Source organism: Paralichthys olivaceus, chromosome 16, assembly GCF_024713975.1.
Source record: "Paralichthys olivaceus isolate ysfri-2021 chromosome 16, ASM2471397v2, whole genome shotgun sequence".
NCBI lineage: Eukaryota > Metazoa > Chordata > Actinopteri > Pleuronectiformes > Paralichthyidae > Paralichthys > Paralichthys olivaceus.
The window spans coordinates 22699817-22717162 of NC_091108.1; the positions used below are offsets into that span (position 1 = coordinate 22699817).

Below are 17346 nucleotides of genomic sequence, written 5' to 3' on the forward strand. Positions count from 1 at the left end.
GAAATATTAAATAAAAATAGGGGCTAAATGTAAGCTATTTTTCATTTCATTGACCATTTAAGAGGCTAGCTTATTATGGTGGCGGTAGCTACCTCAAATGTGATGCTGTTCCTTCAGACTCCTGCAAGATGGTTTTCTGTAACCATACAAGAATTCATACATCAATTGTCAAATATTTTGAAGACCATTCCAGTTGTTTAGCCAACTATATTTCTGTTGAAATGTCATGTTTTTTAATTGTATTATTTTGCATGGATGTCTACTTATGACAAAACAAAAATATTATATTTATATTTGGATATGATCCAGTTTGTTTAAATTACCCCCAATTTACAGTTAATTCCCATAAATTCCCAATAATTCCCATAATTCTCATGGAAAGTTTCCAATTTGGAATATTTCCAAAATTCCCCACCTTAACTTCCCGTGGAAAGTTTCTGGAAATTTACTGGAAATTTACCGCTCCTTTGCAACCCTAGTGACAACCATTAACAGATTGCACGGAGAGACAGCAACCGGGGCAGGAAGGGGTAGCAGCCCAACCTGCATCTTCTGTAAGAAAGAACCCAACCAAGCTACAGATCACCTAAACCAATAGTCTACAACTATTGTCTAGTAGATTCCCCTGTGGCTGTGGTAGTTTTGCACACAGCCAGGGATATCATGGTCTAGGCAACATGCATGATATTGTTCACTTTAATATTCTATCGATATTGTAACAAAGCAGGTTGAAAGTTGGAGAAGTTCCCTTTTAACAACTTCAATGTTCCGAGGATTCAGATTCAGGTACTTCACAAAAAACATAATCAAGCCTTTAGCACATTTCTGCTGACTTTCCTTTTTGACAAAGGAGAAAATGTTGCAGCACACTGGACTGACTCACAAACTCTACAAGACCTCCGCTGTGGATCAAGCTTGATCTGCGCTGTGCCAAACACCCTTTCATTCATCATCTGCTAAACCTCAGACTGTGGTGAATGGTCTTGTGTATTTATAAAGTGCTTTTCTAGTCTTGATGACCACTCAAAGCGCTTTACAGTAGTTTTTTTTTTTGCCATTCAAACACACATTAATACAGTGCATCTATGGGCAGCACATGCAGTTCAGTATCTTGCCCAACCAACATTCTGTTTACAGGATGACCTGCTCTATACCCCTAAGCGAGTTAAGCGATATGGTAATTGGTCTGCATGATCAGATCATATGATTACCAGGATGAGCAGGTCTTTTATATTCTATCTGAGAGATCTGATAGCCTCCAGCTCCACCCAAACCAGGAACCTGCAACACAAGATAGGACACACACATACAGCAACCCAACGCAAACAGGGTCATCACATCACCATCAATGATTTCCCAAATAGCACAGAGATGCTGTCTAATACAGTAGCCTTAAAACCAAATGTAGCACCAGATTTCAAATTTAGACCACTTTAGGTCTATAGAGCTTTCTGAGCTGACTCTTCATTTAACTTCCTTCAACTTGTCTATTAGAATTTATCCCAACTAAGGCAGTTTGAATTAACAGTTCTTTATTGAATCAGATGAATATATCTCTGTCAAAAGGCTTCCTACCGTAAGCTTTTATGTTAGCAGTAATTAAACATCTGATCAAAAAGCCTTCTCATGTTTTGGCTAAATTAAGACATACAACAAAGCTTCTGTTCATTTCTAAAATCCTTGAAAAAGCTGTTGCTGACCAGTTGTGTGATTATTTGCACAGGAAGGGTTTGTTTGAAGACTTTCAATAAGGCCTTAGAATCCATCACCGCACAGAAACAACACTGTTAAAAGTTACCAATAAACCTTTCATGGCCTCAGACAATGGGCTCATCTCAATACATGTCCTGGCTCTTTTTTTTATTTGACACCATAAATCACGAGATTCTGTTACAGAGCCAACATCTAGATTCCAATGTCTGCTCTCCTGTGGAACCAGCTCCAAGTTTTGACTCTCAGCTCTGGAGGCAGACACCATCTCTACATTTTAGAGATGGCCAGCTTGGGTGTGGCCTGAACCATCCCTTAGCTATGCTGCTATAGGCCTACTTTACTACATGTCAATAGCTTTTCTCCCATAGTTTGTGCTCCATCTCCCTCTCATTCTGCAGGGATTTCTGAGTCCAGAGCTGCAGAGATTTGACACTATGCGACAATTGTTATTATTAACTGGTGCTGCTATTATTAATAACATCATAACTTTTTTTAAATATCACTTATTATATTCGTTAGAACCAGTCTGAGAGCTTAAATATGATGGTTACACAACTGTCTCTCTCTCTTCTCTCCCTCTCACCTGTTCCCTCTCCATTCTCTTTAAGTAGAGAAAAGTTTTTTGACCCACTATTTATTAATCCCAACAGTAGTCTCTCTTCAAGGCCAGTTTGCCATGTAAGATGTAGCCAATATTCGCGTGAAGGGTTCACGATGATCTACCCAATACTTTTCTTGAGTTCAGTGATACACTATGATCCCCTGGAAAATATTGTGGATAATGCGTTTTTTCAAAACATTTTTTTATTTTTTTCAATTATAATTTCCTGCAGAACAGTGGAAAATCTTACTAAATGAAATGTTTACAAAATGTATAAAAGCGGTCACTCTAAAACTTTATCAACATTATTTTTCACAAAAGTTTTACTTCCATTGCAGGTTTAGGATAAACCACATAATCAACAATGTGATATATATTGAAACCAATATTTAATTGGAACCATCTCACATGAATGTGACATGAAAGTAACATTTCAGACTAATGGAACTTTAGTTAGTGAAATTTAAAACAATCTCAAACAAATATCTCTCTTCAGAATCAATAGCCTGAAATTAAACAGCGCCTCCATTGGACTGGGGCAGAAGCAGAAATCTCTTGGACATATAAAACCCACATTAACTGACCACAGAAACAGTCACAACTAGAGCAAAGTGAACTACAGTGTTTTTAACCTGTATTCATCAAAACTCTTCTGCCAGTTAAGAACATTCAGTAAAGGCATCAAATAACCAGAAACCTCTCCAGCTCCAAATTATAACACACTGACCACACCAGTGGTTTAGAGCGATTGCTTAAGTGAGGAGTTTGTTTTTCAGGCTGATGAACTTGGAGGATGGTTTTGACTGTAGCGTATCAAGTCCTACAAATAGTCTTTGAAAGACTTCAAATGTTTTGGCAAGTTTTGGAGGATAATCCAGATTTAGTGCATAGATGAGGCCAAGGAGCAGGCAGCAGGCTCTGGACACGTTATCCAGTCCTGTCAGCACTGGAGTTCCATCAATGATGATGCCCACTGCATCCGGCTGATGACAAGCGTAGATCCTCATTTCCTGTGTTTTAAGGTCCTCATGCACTTTCTCTTCTGCTGTTCTCTACAACACAACACATGCAAAACAGTTATTAATGTGTTGATTACAGGAAGAACATTTAAAATAATCAATATAAACAAGTTCGTGTGATGCTTCATTTAAAAGCATTGTCCCACTTTTCTCAAATTCAACATGTTCAGACTAAAGAGCCGACGCTTTTCAGATGTCCTGCTCTATGTGCATTACACTTTAGACTGAACTGCATTATTCATCAATACAATAGATGTGTCGGGCCTATTAAATTGTTTTGATCTTACATGGACATATGCCTAGTGCTGAAGGGGTACAATTAACAATCATTCCATTATCAATTTAAAATGTTGTTCAACTTCAAGTCCAAAGCTCAAAATATTCAGTTTACAATGTTATCAACCAATGAGAGCAACACATTCCTCTCTATACAGAGATATGAGTATCAAACCCCACCCCAACAGCTGCATTACCTTGCATATCTGAGGTATCTGTGTTCTGAATTCAGACAAAACTGAGGTCGTTGTAATTGGCCCTAAACGTCTTAGAGAATCACTGTCTGAACAGATAGTTACATTGGATGGTGTCAGCTTGGCCCCCAGCTCAACTGTGAGGAACCTTGGAGTTATGTTTGACCAGGACATGTCATTTGACAAACACATAAAACAAGTCTCTAGGACAGCTTTCTTCCACCTGCCCAATATTAACAAAATTAGAAACATCCTGTCTCAGAAGGATGCTGACAAACTAGTCCACACATTTGTTACCTCTAGATTAGATTACTGTAATTCCTTATTATCAGGATGTCCCAGGAAATCTGTAAAAAGTCTCCAGTTGGTCCAAGATGCTGCAGCATGAGTGCTGACAGGAACTAGAAGGAGAGATCATATTACTCCTGTTTTAGCTTCTGACTCCCTGTAAAATTCAGAATAGATTTAAAAATCCTGCTCCTCACATTTAAAGCCCTTAACAATCAAGCCCCTTCATATATCAAAGACCTGATAACACCGTATTATCCAAATAGATCACTTCATTCATAAAACACAGGCTCTCTTGTGGTTCCAAGAGTCTGTAAGAGTAGAACAGGAGGTAGAGCATTCAGCTACCAGGCTCCTCTCCTGTGGAACCAGCTCCCACTCTGGGTTCAGGAGGCAGACACCATCTCTGCATTTAAAGTTAAACTTAAAATGTTCCTTTTTGATAAAGCCTATAGTTAGTTCTGGATCAGGTGAGTCCTGAACCATCACTTAGTTATGCTGCTAAAGGTCTAGACTGCTGGGGGAACTCCCATCATGCACTGAGCACCTCTCCATTTCTCTCTGTCTCTCTATCCCCCCCACATTCACTCATTTATTTATTTTAATACATGTCAATGACTATTTCACTTTGTACTCCCATAGTCTCTCTCTCTCTTTTTTCTCTCTCATTTCAGATATCTCTGACCCCGGAACCTCAGGACAACAACTTCTCCTTTTACTAATTACAATATCGCAGTAATTCATTATGCTATCAAATGTGTCTGTTATCCACAGTAATTAATAGTCTTTACACTGTTGTTCCATTTTTAACTAGTCAGATCTGATACCTGATGGTGCTCAAGTGTCCCCGGTCTTTCTCTCACCTACTTCCCCCTCTCCACTATCCCTCTCTTCTCTCCCCTCTTTTCCACCCATCTCTCATCTCCTTCCCCCGTTTTCTTTGCTCATCCCAACCGGTCGAGGCAGATGACCGCCCACATTGAGCCTGGTTCTGCTGGAGGTTTCTCCCTGTTAATGAGGGAGTTTTTCCTCTCCACAGTCGCTAAAGTGCTGCTCATTGTGGGAACTGTTGGGTTTCTTTATATTTTGATTTTAAGGTCCTGACCTTCTATGTTAAGTGCCTTGAGATAATGTCTATTATGATTTGGCGCTATATAAATAAAATTGAATTGAATTGTGTTTGAATGGGGAGCCAGAGGCCTCAATATTTTCCTTTATGAACATTTATTCTGTGAAAAATAGAGAAGACACCCTTCATTCACATCTGTTCAGTTGTATTTTTTTGTCCTTTTTAAAAAGCCATACTAATTAAGTTAAGAAAATATTGTCCATTTCCTCACACATTATCATTTATTTTAATTTAATAAAAATGTTCAACACTGAATCACAATAAATGATATTAGAATATCATAACGCTAATTAAAATAATAAATGTTTGCAAATGTCTAACAAAGACCTTAATAAAATAGGACGAATCATTTGAAACACTATAGATGTCATATTAATGCTTCTCATTTAGACAGGAGACAGAAAGAATCCTCCAAAGCATTTTTCTATTCATTTTAATATTTGATGTTATTAAGAGAGCACATTGCCTGTTTAATCAGTCAGTGCGTAGGCACTGACTGTTCTTGGTTTTATGTATGTTCTCCATTTTTACCTTTGTATCTTCTAAAAATCCCATGTTCTCTAATGTGTTTCAGCTATTATGAATAGCCTCAGGCTGCTGCTGCAAACTCTTACTAACATGTTTGTGTAAGTGTTGGGGGTTCTAAATGGATTTCAGTGTGATATTATCCAAGTCTAGTGCTAATAATAACGCCCAATCAACTGCTATGCACTAAAAGTGATTTCTTCTTCCTCTATGTGAAAAGGTCAGTACCAGAGGAGCACACTGAAATAAAACATATGCTGTATGATAGGAAAACAATTGAACATGAGCTTCCACAAAGAACCATACTTACATAGTAGTCAGAGATGAGCTCCTGCACACTCTCCCCCATGTATTTGACGAGGCATCTCAGAGTCATGTCCCTTTTCTTCACCACTGAGGCATGTGGGTCCTACAGTAAATGGTAAATGGTTTTATTTATATAGCGCTTTTCTAGTCTTGAAGACTTTAGCTTTACACTACAGTCTGCCATTCACCCACATTCATACATACAGTGCATCTAGAGTAGCACTTTTATTGTTGTTCTATGGGGCAATTTGGGGTTCAGCATCTTGCCCAAGGACACTTTGGCATGCAGATGGGAGGACTGGGAATCGAACATCCGACCTTCTGATTGGAGGACGACCGCTCCGCTACAGTGGATCATTTGATCATGAGTACAAGCTCTCACGTCACAGACAGCTTTGAGCCAAGAATGACAGTACCAACAGCAGGTCTTGATCAATTTTGTTTATCAAACCATGTTGCAAACAAAATACAAATCCAGATCCACTGTGTTGCTCCAGATGAATGTATTACTTGACTTTGTTACTTCTTAACCACCTCAACTCACCTTTTCCAGTTCCATCAACACACTCTTCAGGCGCTGCCCAACAACTCCTCCCTTTGTGCTGAATAGTTCCAGGAACTTTGGGGTGTACTTGTCCAGCTGGGACAGAAACGTCGACTCCAGGGGAATGGTGTTGCACCTTCGAAACTCTTCATTTATCTGTGTGACAAGATTTTGCTTTTGATTACCAATGCTGAAGACAATATGTAAAAGTCATCATGTAATATGTCCAGGGATATTTCTTGAAGACACACCTGCTTCCCTGGCCACAACCTACAGTTCTCTTTTGGGGAAATCCCCACAAATGAGTAATAAATGTTTTTCTACATTATTGTAGACACTGAAATTATGGCAGGCTGCACCCCTCTGGCAGTGTCAAATGGACTGACACAAATAAATTAATACAAATAGAAACAAGAAACACAAATAAATTAATTAATTAATGCTAAAAAAAATTAACTTGTATGTATACTCAGACTAGCTAAAGACTAAATGTTGGTCTTTGTGAACTAAAAGGTTGTACCTGTTTATCTGCATTTCAGTGAGATCTGATCACTGGAGACACATGTGGAGATGCACCAAAATGCATGACAAAAGGATAATTAGTGAATCAGTGATAATCAGTTTATTTACCTGAAATGGATCAAAGAGAGCAGGCCATCTCTCTTTCAATTCTACCACATGCGTGGACTGGCCAACCACTTCCCTTCTTCTGCAGCTGTATGTTCTGGACATCATATCATTGATCTTCAGTCTATTGTCTTCTGTCTTTCTGGCTGCAATTAGCTCAGTTCTCACATTCTCCAGGCTGTCATCTGTTTCACCGACTGGATACGGGGGGAGGTAGTTAACCTCAGATTTCCTTGGTTTTTTGATATTTTTGGCAGGTTTTTTGTCACAATCCTGCTTGTGTTTCAGTGTATTTATCATTAGTTCAGGGTTTCCATGAGCTTTAAGTTTGCTCCTGTAGTTTCCACATTTGTACTTGAGGCTTTGCTGCCACCCATAAAATCCATTGAAAGAGCCGGGCTCCCTAAGGCAGGGGTGCTTCTCTATTAGGGCCTGTGCAACTGCAGCCCTCTGTGGATCATTGGGATAAGCTGTGTAGGAGAACATGGCCTCAGCCAGTCGCTCCAGAATGTCTGATTTGACACTTGGTGTTGTCAGTGGGGTTCCATCTTTTAGAAACCTCTCATTACCTTGCCTCAGAGCCATTTCCGTGTTGTAGGAGAAGGTGGGAATGGGAAAGACAGCAGGCCACAGGTTGTGCCTCTCAGTAGCAGGGGGCCTTGGAATCAGATTGTCCTGTGAATCAGTAAAGAGCAGATCGTCCACTGAAGATGCGTCAGTGGTGTCGGGGTGGGACTCCAGAGGGACTGTGGTAATTATTATGTCTGGAGGCACATGCACGACTTTGAGAGTGTCTTTATCTTTAAGGTCACTTGTAGACGTTAGTGTGAAGAAGTCGTCAAAGTCTGCATCTTTGTACTGAAGGCCTATTTCTGAGGTAATGGAAAATGCATGTTTGAAGACTTTGATCATGTCCTCCACAGATGAGGGGAGGCCATTTTCAAAAGTTATCTTCTTGATATCATGATCGATGATAACCCGAAACCTCATGGCTTGTTGCATATCTGTGAAGAAAAAAAAAGAGCTTTTATACCCTGATAGTTTTTCTATTCTAAAATTATAACTATTTTTAATATTTTAAAAGTATTAACATTTATGTTGGATTTGAGATTTTTAAAAAACAATTCTGGATAATTCATCAAACAAAGGCAAAAAGGGACCTTTTATATTATTGCTAAAAACCCATTAGATTATTTGCAACAATAGTTTTAGTGAAATAATACAAATACAATTTAAAAATTGAGGTGAAAAACAAGCTAAACTCTCTGGCTTCTGATCTTTAGTCTACTATCTGTGTCTAGGATACATCCAGACAGTCTGTGAGGGTGTTGTGAAGATTAATTTCTGTAGTTTTACTTTTTGAACTGTAAGTACATTGATGTCTCCTGACTTTAATCCAGGATTCATTTTCACTTTAAAATAAGACCACTTTTTGTCCTATTTAGACCAGAATGCATGGTAATCTGCCAGTTTCAGCTTCAAACTGGAGAATTACAACACCGCATACAGACCTACTATTTCCTTTAAAAGAAAAGAAAAAAAGCAGGATCATCATAATGCAAAGGTTAGTTTAGAGGTCATATGTAGAGTTAATGTGCCTGACAGTTGTAACTCTTGTAAAATGTCTTTGGCTATGCCAAATAATAACCTTGATTAAGTCACATTGATGTCATCTGGGCTATTTGAGCTTGAAAATATAGAATAGAACAACAAAAAGTGCTACCAATAGAAGCACTGTATGTATGAATGTGTGTATGAATGGGTGAATGGAAAACTGTAGTGTAAAGTGCTTTGAGTGGTCATCAAGACTAGAAAAGCGCTATATAAATACAACCATTTACCATTTACATGCAGAAATTTAAAATATAAAACATGAATCACAAATTATTTGGTTATAGTTTAAAGTGACTTAGCATTTTCTGGGTAAGTATCAATGACTGTAAATAAAGATGGATGACATGACAGCTACCAAAAGTGAAGCCAAAAGATCGAGCTCGTCCCTTGGTTGCTGGCTACAGTATGGGCCAAAACCCCTGCCCCCTCCATGTAAGCAGAAGGGGCATGGACCAAAGTAAAAAGTCAAAGTAAATGAAGGGTTTGGTAATCCTCATCACATTGGTGCATGTTCAATTACAATATTAATTTAAAGTTTGAAAATGTAGAGTTGAGAGGTGCATCTTTATATGCAGTCTACTGTTAACCATGATCAAAAAATAGATATGCTGATGGTTGGATTATGGTAAATGAAAGATCCTGTGGCTTTTAACAGAGACTAAAACCCTTTCAGACATGAGACACATGCATTTATCAGTTCCAGTGACAGCGTTTTGTCATTCAGACAAAGATGATGTCTACTGCAGCGGCTGGCTGCATTTTCTTGCAGTTTTGTTCAGGCCTGACAGCACATTTACACACTGAGTTGCATGTGTCAGGGACCTTGTGCAAGAGATGGAAGAGAGAGCAAAGAGGAAAAATGTTTTCATAGATTGAATAACTGATGGATTTGAAAATTCACCACTGCAACTTAGATTGACCGTCATTAGCATGAAGGACTCCAACTTACAGTGAGTCTACGCAAACAGATTTTGGTTGGTTAGGCAAAAACTACTACAGGCTGCACACTGGATTATAGATCTAAATGATGAAATGAGACAAGGGCAACATTTTGACGATACCCCCCCCCCCCCCCCCCCCCCCCCCCCCCCACACACACACACACACACACACACACACACACACACACACACACACACACACACACACACACACACACACACACACACACACACACAGTGATGTCGACAGTGAGCAGTGAGTCCCTGTGTGAACACTGACCGGATCTGTTATTCAGGAACTCAGACCTCTCGTCCTCCCGCAGTCTGCGCTGTCGGTCCATCTCTTCCTCATAGTTGGATATGGTTGTTTCCAGCAGACCAAATATGTCGTCTACGGCCACTGCGAGCCGCTGGTTAATAAACGTCTTCAGCGTTTGAAGCGTGGACATGTTGGGAGCATGACACCAACGTGTTTGTACAACCTTCCCTTTCCGGCTCCCGCTCAGTGACGTCACCGGACCGCCCCCCCACGCCCGGGTCATTGCAACAGTGAACCACCCACCTCCACAGTGTGAACCCCACTGAGTGACACACTGCATCATACACAGGCTGCCTGTGGACACACACTCCAGACCACACACCTACCTTTGATGGACTGCGAACAAGTCCCTATCAGTCCCACCTAGGAGATGTCAGATCATCTTTGTTCCGCTTTTGTGGGAAAACATTTGATTTTGGATCCCAGGTGAACAACTTTTATTTTTCATATGCAGTTAACACAGGGTGAACAGTACAATGAAAGGTGTTGAATAAGAAGAAACCAGTCAGCAATAGCAATAGTTACATTTAAACAGAAGCAAGGTAAATAGAGCTTACAATAAAAAAGTCAAATGCAATACAATACAAAACTAAGAATATATACATTCAAAGGTGTGACTCAACACAGTGTGTAGACAGTCAGATATTTCTCTACATCCGCCTATGGGTCATAATTGACCCCAATGCCTGAGTGTGGGCACAATGACATTTTTGGGATTTAAGAGAAAAACAGGAGTCTTTCATTCAGTTCACATTTAAATGGTATGACTGCTATGGAGGACCTGAGAAATCAAGAAAAAGACAAAATGATTATGAGTCAAAGCCAATAACTACTCCAGTTACATAGGCAGAGTACTTAGAGCAGGGATATTCTATTGCAGACCCCGATAGAAAGCATCACGTGTGAAGACTGTGATCACTAGTAGTACTGCATATTACACTGAAAAGAAAAAAAAACAAGCCTACACTGTTTGAGTGTCAACATCATTTCAGGCCTACCACATTGCATGCAAGATGTGTGTATGAGTCAAGCAGCAACATTATATAATGGATTTTGGATCAAAAATATAAGACAATGGTTGATAAACAACCAACTAAAACTCGGCAGATGCTTTTGACCTGACAGCAGTCAAAGCAGCAGTCTGGCTCTTTAACTGGCTCAGTATGTGGCTCATACAGAGGAGAGATGAGAGCTGAATATTATCCTAAAGAGTTAGTTTATTATTAGTGATATGTTGAAAGTTGAACAAAACAAGAGAATTATCTATGGCAAACCTCTTCAGCATGGGGCAACAGAGAATACCTCAAACTGGATCAGGACACAGTCACACCACAACTAGATACACACGAAACCTCATTAGATTTCCAGTAGAACAATAAAACCCATCTTTGTTTCCATATCTCCCTCAACACATCAGTCGCATGTCTACCAGGCCTAACACAGAGGCTCTCTAAAGCCACCTACCAGGACAATGCTCCAAATCTAGATACAAGCCCGTACAATGATAATAAAGTTTTAATGAAAATTCATGAGCAACATCTCATCTGTCACATTCTACTTTGTTACTGTGGCTATCTATACACTAGCTATTTCTCTCAATCACTTCTGCTTTCCTACATCCTTTCACTCACAATCCTGCAACTATATCTGACCTATCATCTTTCGGCATGTATTCGGCAGGCACTAGATGTCATGCTTTGTCATTCTCCACCACCAGGGTCTACACTCTGAGGGGTCCTGTCCTATCTTCCTCCTCTTATTTTCTGTTGCAGTTTAGTTTTTTCTTCCATTTGATCACTCCTATTTCAAATCAACACTGAACATTTACATAAAGGGCACCTGTACTTGAGGCTGAGAGACATATGACTTGACAGATGAGTGTGTGTCACAGATTTCATGAGTATGGTGCAGTCAAGACAACAAATCATGCAGCAACAGTGTATAAATGTGTGTATAAACACTGTTGCTGCTATAGGACAGGACAAGAACCAAAAAATACATGTCTCCTGTATTAGCTTCACTACACTGGCTTCCTGTTAAATTTAGAATAGATTTTAATTTTTCCTCATCATAAAGCTCTTAATTATTATACCTTAAAGAGGTCAAAGTACAGTATCACCCCACTAGATCATTGCGCTCCCAGAATTCAGGTTTACTTGTTGTCCGTAAAGTCATTAAAAGTAGAGTAGGAGCCAGAGCTTTCTGCTATCAAGCTCCTCTCCTGTGGAATCATCTCCTGGTTAAGACTGTCTCTATGTTTAAGAGCTGGCTTAAAACCTTTCTTTTTGGTAGAGCTTATGGCTATAGAGCTGGCTCATGTCTGCTTTGGACCAACACTGTCTTTTCTCATGGAAGTAATAAATATTATTTAGTTGATGTGCTCTGTTACAAGTGACATCTATTGCACTTCTGTTGGTCCTGGGACAGGGATCCCTCACGTTTTTATGCTTTATTCCAGATAAACTTTTTTTTTTCTTTTGGTAGTTTTTTCCCTTGTTGAGGGCTATGAGGTAAATTGTGATTTGTGAATATTGGCAATAGAATAGTTCGATGATGATTGATGGGGTCAACCCTCTAAGCCAACAACAACTGATTAATTTCAAAATAAAAGAAAACCTAGTCTTCATTGACTGCAGCTTCCATCACTATGCATTTACGATGCATGTGTTTACTGAATCTTTAGTCATAAATGGAGTTCTGTCCTCTCTGAAGTTTTTCCCTTGAGTGGACTGTCATGTGTTGTGTCAGATTTCCTTTCTGTGAAAATCTTTCACCACAAATGGTACAGCGACATGGTTTCTCACGTGTGTGGACTGTCAGGTGCTGTTTCAGATTCCCCTTCTGAGAAAATCTTTTCCCACAAAGAGAACAAGTAAAGGGTTTTTCTCCGGTATGACATCTCATATGTGTCTGCAAATGGTGCTTCTGTCCAAATCTTTTCCCACAATTTGAGCAGCGAAACAATTTATTGTCGATATTGTGTCCCATATCATGGACTGGAATGTTCGCTTTCACAGTATTCAAATCTATTTGAGGTTTCCTAACCTCCTTCCAGTCATCATCACTGTCATCAGTCTGAGATTCAGAACAGTGTACAGTCTTATCGCCAAATCTGGACAGGCATTTTAAACCAGACACTAAGATCCTGTCAGCTTCTTGGGCTTGACCGCCCTCTTCATCAGGTTTTGTTTTCACATGATTGGCTGAGTCGCTCAATGGCGTGTGATGAAACACAGAGGACTGAGATTTCGCTTCATCTTCATTTCTCAAATGAACATGCATGGAAGGGAACTTGATGATATTTTCCTCATGCAGTCCTTGCAGAGGACTCCTGGCCTGCAGACTGGTGCAGAGATCCTGTTTTTCCTCTTTAACGTGTGGCCACTTTGGCTCCTGCTTGTCCGGGCTGGAGATCCACTCTTGCTGCTCAGACAGAACCTCTTCTTTAATCACCAAATGTTGCTGCACACCTGCAGAAAACATTGGAATACATGACAACAAAGTCTCATTTAAGCTTCAAAACTTAATCCATGTTAATGTTCACCAAAGATAATTTTTTTTGCATAGCTTGTTTTTAGTATAAATAAAACACACTACTAATAATGCTAGGTCGGGCATTGGCGAGTATACAAATCTATTTACTGGTCTGATACCAAATATTTTAATAATATATATCAGTCAGTTATTTCATGCAAATTTTTGTTTCCCAGAACTCACTTTGTATTTGCGGCTTCAAGACAGCAGAACTTTGTATTGTAGTATTGATGGAAAGTTCTGCATTTAGAGTAGTGAAGAAGAAATGAATGTTAAATGGTCTGGATTCATGTAGCACTTTCCTAGTTTCGATGACCACTCACAGCACTTTACAGTACAGTGTTTTTGACATTCACACACACACATTCATAAAGTGCATCTTTGAGCAGCAGTTTTTTCTCTGAGAATGACACAGCGGTCAGGGGCAATTTGTTCAAATGTAGCAGAGGCAATCCCACAGCCAATAAACAGAACAGAGAAGGTTTCTATTCAGGTCAATGTGTGAATCTCTCTGGCTGCAGTACTGACAGATGGAGAGAATTACTGGTGAGTCTGAACCCAGGGGACACGTTTAGCATGTGCTAAGTGAGCAACAGTTTATGAGTGAAGGTTTTCTTTGGCTCATCACTGACCCCATTATTATTACTATTATTATTATTATTATTATTATTATTACTATAATTATTTTACCGACCTGTTTGTCGCTGGGCAGTGTGCATCAGCCTAAGCGGCCGGCTCTCCATCTCCTCTTCATACTCGCTTATCACTGTCTCTAATCGGCCAATGACCTCCTCCACCGCCGCAGTGAGCCGCTGGCTGATGAAAGCCTTCAGACTGTGTAGTCCAGACATGACAGGTCCTCAGGTGACTCCTGTAGCAGGGCGAGAACAGCGTGGACACCTGAGGTCTCACTGATCACTGGTGTTGCTACTGAGCTAATCTTCTTCTTCTTCTTCTTGTCCTTCTCCTACTTGTTGTTTTTCTTGTTCTTCTTCTTCGTTTTCTTGTTGTTGTTGTTCTTGTTCTTCTTCTCCTCCTTCTTCTTCTTCTTCTTCGACTTCTTCTTCTTCTGGTGTTTATTGGCGGTTGGCTAACTAGCTTATAGGTGCATTCCCGCCACCTTCTGGACTGGAGTGCGGAGCAGTAGATTGGCAAACAAAACTAAACACAACAAAAATGAAATAATTGTCTTTTGTCCTGTTTCGCTGAAGTATATTACAGTTTTTATTTCTGCTTTGCTAAAGGGGACCTGGATGTCGATAGACAATCGTTTGAATGACTGTTTTATCAATATATCTGCCTTCTCATTACCTTCCACCTCCACGTGAGCACGAACCAAAAAGGGTTATTCAACTTTCTCACTGCTTCGTCCCTTGTGTAGAGTCTCTCGGTAAAGAGGGCTTGTCCCTCACACACTATTGCCTCTGAGCTTTTGGAAATGAAAACTGCCTACAACACCCCTGACCTTCTTAACTATGGGAACTGTGCAATAATCATATGCCATCTAAGCCCTTTATACACTACATTTTATGTTTGTATGCATGGCGCAATGTGTATGAAATGCGTATGATATGAGCCTATGTCATATCACAAGTTTTATCTTCTGTCTTTTTATATATTTGAATGTGAATATGTTCATCAATTGTTATAGTTCTGTCACAGGCAATTCCAAATTCCTGTGATCTTATTTCAATTTCTTCATATTTATCTCCCTTTGCTTTCTTATTCACTCATATGCAGATCTTTCCCCAACTCTTCTCTTCATCTTTGTGACATTTGTTGATAGATGACTCCACTAAAAGATTCTGACTTTAATGGATTTGTTTTGCAGCCACCAGAGGGCAACATAGCATATAGGTTTCCTGTCACCGTCATTGATCTACACAGCACTATTAAACCGTCTGTGTCGACAGGTGGGTCCATAGGTACACTTGAGCATTGCTCAAGTCTACTGAATATTATTATAAATTCTAGTGTAGGATCATTAAAAAGATGATAACACAATTAGGTGTAGATGTGCAGGATGTTAACTGACAGTTGTTCATAAAATACCATGGCAAGTCACAGCAAATATGGACAATTCTACCATTCTACCAAGCATTTTTACACATGCAGCAAAACAATAAAACACATTTTTTGTCCTGGTCATGACCTGTTGCCATGTACGGGGCAATGCAGGAGCCACTGACAAACTATCAATCGATTGCAATCAAATCTTATTTGTAAAGCCCAAATCCACAAATCATAATTTGCCTCATAGGCCTTAACAAGGTGTGACATTATCTTAACCCTCAGCAATAATAAGGAAAACCCTTTGAACAGGAAAACAAAATGTAGAAACCTCAGAGAGAGCATGAAGGATCCCACTCCCTTGACAGAAGTGCTATAGTAGTTAGTAGTTAATAGTTATTGTGTGTAAGAGCAATAATAAATAACAATATTTACAACATTCATGAGAAAAAAAGTGTCTTACATAAATGGAGAGGTTTATCAATTCTTAAAGTATTTACAGAAAAGAAAAAATCTGTCTGAGATAAAGGGAGGAACATTGACAAATGTCTATTTCATGATATTTCTTAAGGTATGGACCTTACTATGTAGAATGTCTTAGGATAATGTACATTAAGATATGGCGCTAGTCAGTCATGGCTTACCCTAACCCTAATCCCCCTCCCCCTATGTTTAATGACAGTATGACCAGCACAAATCTGATCTTTTCAAATCAGATACATATGTGACTCTTAATCAGTTACAGATCCGATTTTTTGAAATACGACCTCAGTCTGAACAGCCATGTGACATGTATTGAAAGTCATTGCAACTTTTAAGTCACTGTAGATCAACATTCCTCATAATTTTGAGCAGGCAAAGGGGCAGGCAGGATGAAAGCTGCAACAGAGGTAGTTAGTGGAGGGGCAGTGATGTTTTAGACCTCATAAGTACCTGAAGTGACATGTCTGTACAAGCAACACTTGAAGTGGGTCACATCAGGGCTGATCACATAGAGTCTGATAGCCATATTTTCAAAGACAATGTGAACAACTTCATAAAAAATCGGATCTAGAAACAAAATTTGAATTGAGCCCTACAGCTTGCAGTGTGAACATAATGTTAGAGCCTGGTTCCTCCGGTGGAAAATCAGGTTAGGTGACTGAGTTCTTCAGAGGGTTCTTATTCACGGAGGAAAGTAACTGTGATGGAAACACTGTGTGTTATTAATGCTGGGGCCAAGAATTATGTGATAAAGTGAGGTCTAATTAAACAGGTGAAATAGTAACACTTTAATAGTAGTAGACAAAAAAAGCACACGTTTACAGGAGCCTGCTACATGCTGATGGTTGTTTTATTCATTTGATCACATTTATTTACCTTGCCTGTAATTTTAGTACTTAATCTATATGATATAACTGAAGAGGAAACAAATGCTATGCTATAAGTCTATGACTGCTGGCCAGTCTATAGAATAAGTTGTGCACCTGTCTGAAGGCTTTTGCACATCTAGTCCAGATTTTTTAATGCAAATTGTTGCACATTGCATGCAAGAAATACGCCTTAAAGTTTTACTAAACAGTTTTCTGCTTGCTTTTTTTTTTTTTTACTTATGTCAAAAACATTTGGAGAGACCTTGACACACACACACACACACACAACTTCCAGGACAGACAGAGGAAGAAAATGATTTATAAAATATGTACAAATATTGCTGTCACTCTCTT

At 39.4% G+C, this 17346-nt stretch overlaps 2 protein-coding genes across 4 annotated transcripts; both read right to left on the reverse strand.

Moving 5' to 3' along the window:
- Nucleotides 1-2499: 2499 nt before the first annotated feature.
- LOC109637853 (uncharacterized) lies at nucleotides 2500-10297 on the reverse strand. Of its 2 annotated transcripts, XM_020100485.2 has the most exons (5): nucleotides 10058-10295; nucleotides 7226-8226; nucleotides 6596-6751; nucleotides 6056-6154; nucleotides 2500-3366 (listed from the first exon to the last, which is right to left on the reverse strand). In XM_020100485.2, exons 1-5 carry the CDS (start codon nucleotides 10224-10226, stop codon nucleotides 3067-3069), a joined length of 1725 nt encoding a protein of 574 aa, XP_019956044.2. In that variant the 5' UTR covers nucleotides 10227-10295; the 3' UTR covers nucleotides 2500-3066. The 2 variants fall into 2 exon arrangements, with proteins under 2 accessions (XP_019956044.2, XP_069366993.1); XM_069510892.1 differs by lacking the exon at nucleotides 6056-6154 and having other exon boundaries at nucleotides 2691-3366; nucleotides 10058-10297.
- Nucleotides 10298-10519: 222 nt separating this feature from the next.
- On the reverse strand, nucleotides 10520-14714 carry LOC109637537 (zinc finger protein 25-like). Of its 2 annotated transcripts, XM_020099978.2 has the most exons (3): nucleotides 14325-14704; nucleotides 13814-13870; nucleotides 10520-13566 (listed from the first exon to the last, which is right to left on the reverse strand). In XM_020099978.2, exons 1-3 carry the CDS (start codon nucleotides 14479-14481, stop codon nucleotides 12776-12778), a joined length of 1005 nt encoding a protein of 334 aa, XP_019955537.2. In that variant the 5' UTR covers nucleotides 14482-14704; the 3' UTR covers nucleotides 10520-12775. The 2 variants fall into 2 exon arrangements, with proteins under 2 accessions (XP_019955537.2, XP_019955545.2); XM_020099986.2 differs by lacking the exon at nucleotides 13814-13870 and having other exon boundaries at nucleotides 14325-14714.
- Between the last annotated feature and the right edge of the window lie 2632 nt (nucleotides 14715-17346).

Excerpts from the sequence above, each read along its gene's own strand:
- LOC109637537 (XM_020099978.2), bottom strand. The coding sequence starts at position 14,481 with ATGTCTGGACTACACAGTCTGAAGGCTTTCATCAGCCAGCGGCTCACT. Across the intron at positions 13,871-14,324 it reads CACTGCCCAGCGACAAACAG|AACTTTCCATCAATACTACA; the intron begins GTCGGTAAAATA and ends CTCTAAATGCAG. Across the intron at positions 13,567-13,813 it reads CTTGAAGCCGCAAATACAAA|GTGTGCAGCAACATTTGGTG; the intron begins GTGAGTTCTGGG and ends TGTTTTCTGCAG.
- LOC109637853 (XM_020100485.2), bottom strand. The coding sequence starts at position 10,226 with ATGTCCACGCTTCAAACGCTGAAGACGTTTATTAACCAGCGGCTCGCA. Across the intron at positions 8,227-10,057 it reads GTTCCTGAATAACAGATCCG|ATATGCAACAAGCCATGAGG; the intron begins GTCAGTGTTCAC and ends TTTTCTTCACAG. Across the intron at positions 6,155-6,595 it reads TGTTGATGGAACTGGAAAAG|GACCCACATGCCTCAGTGGT; the intron begins GTGAGTTGAGGT and ends CATTTACTGTAG.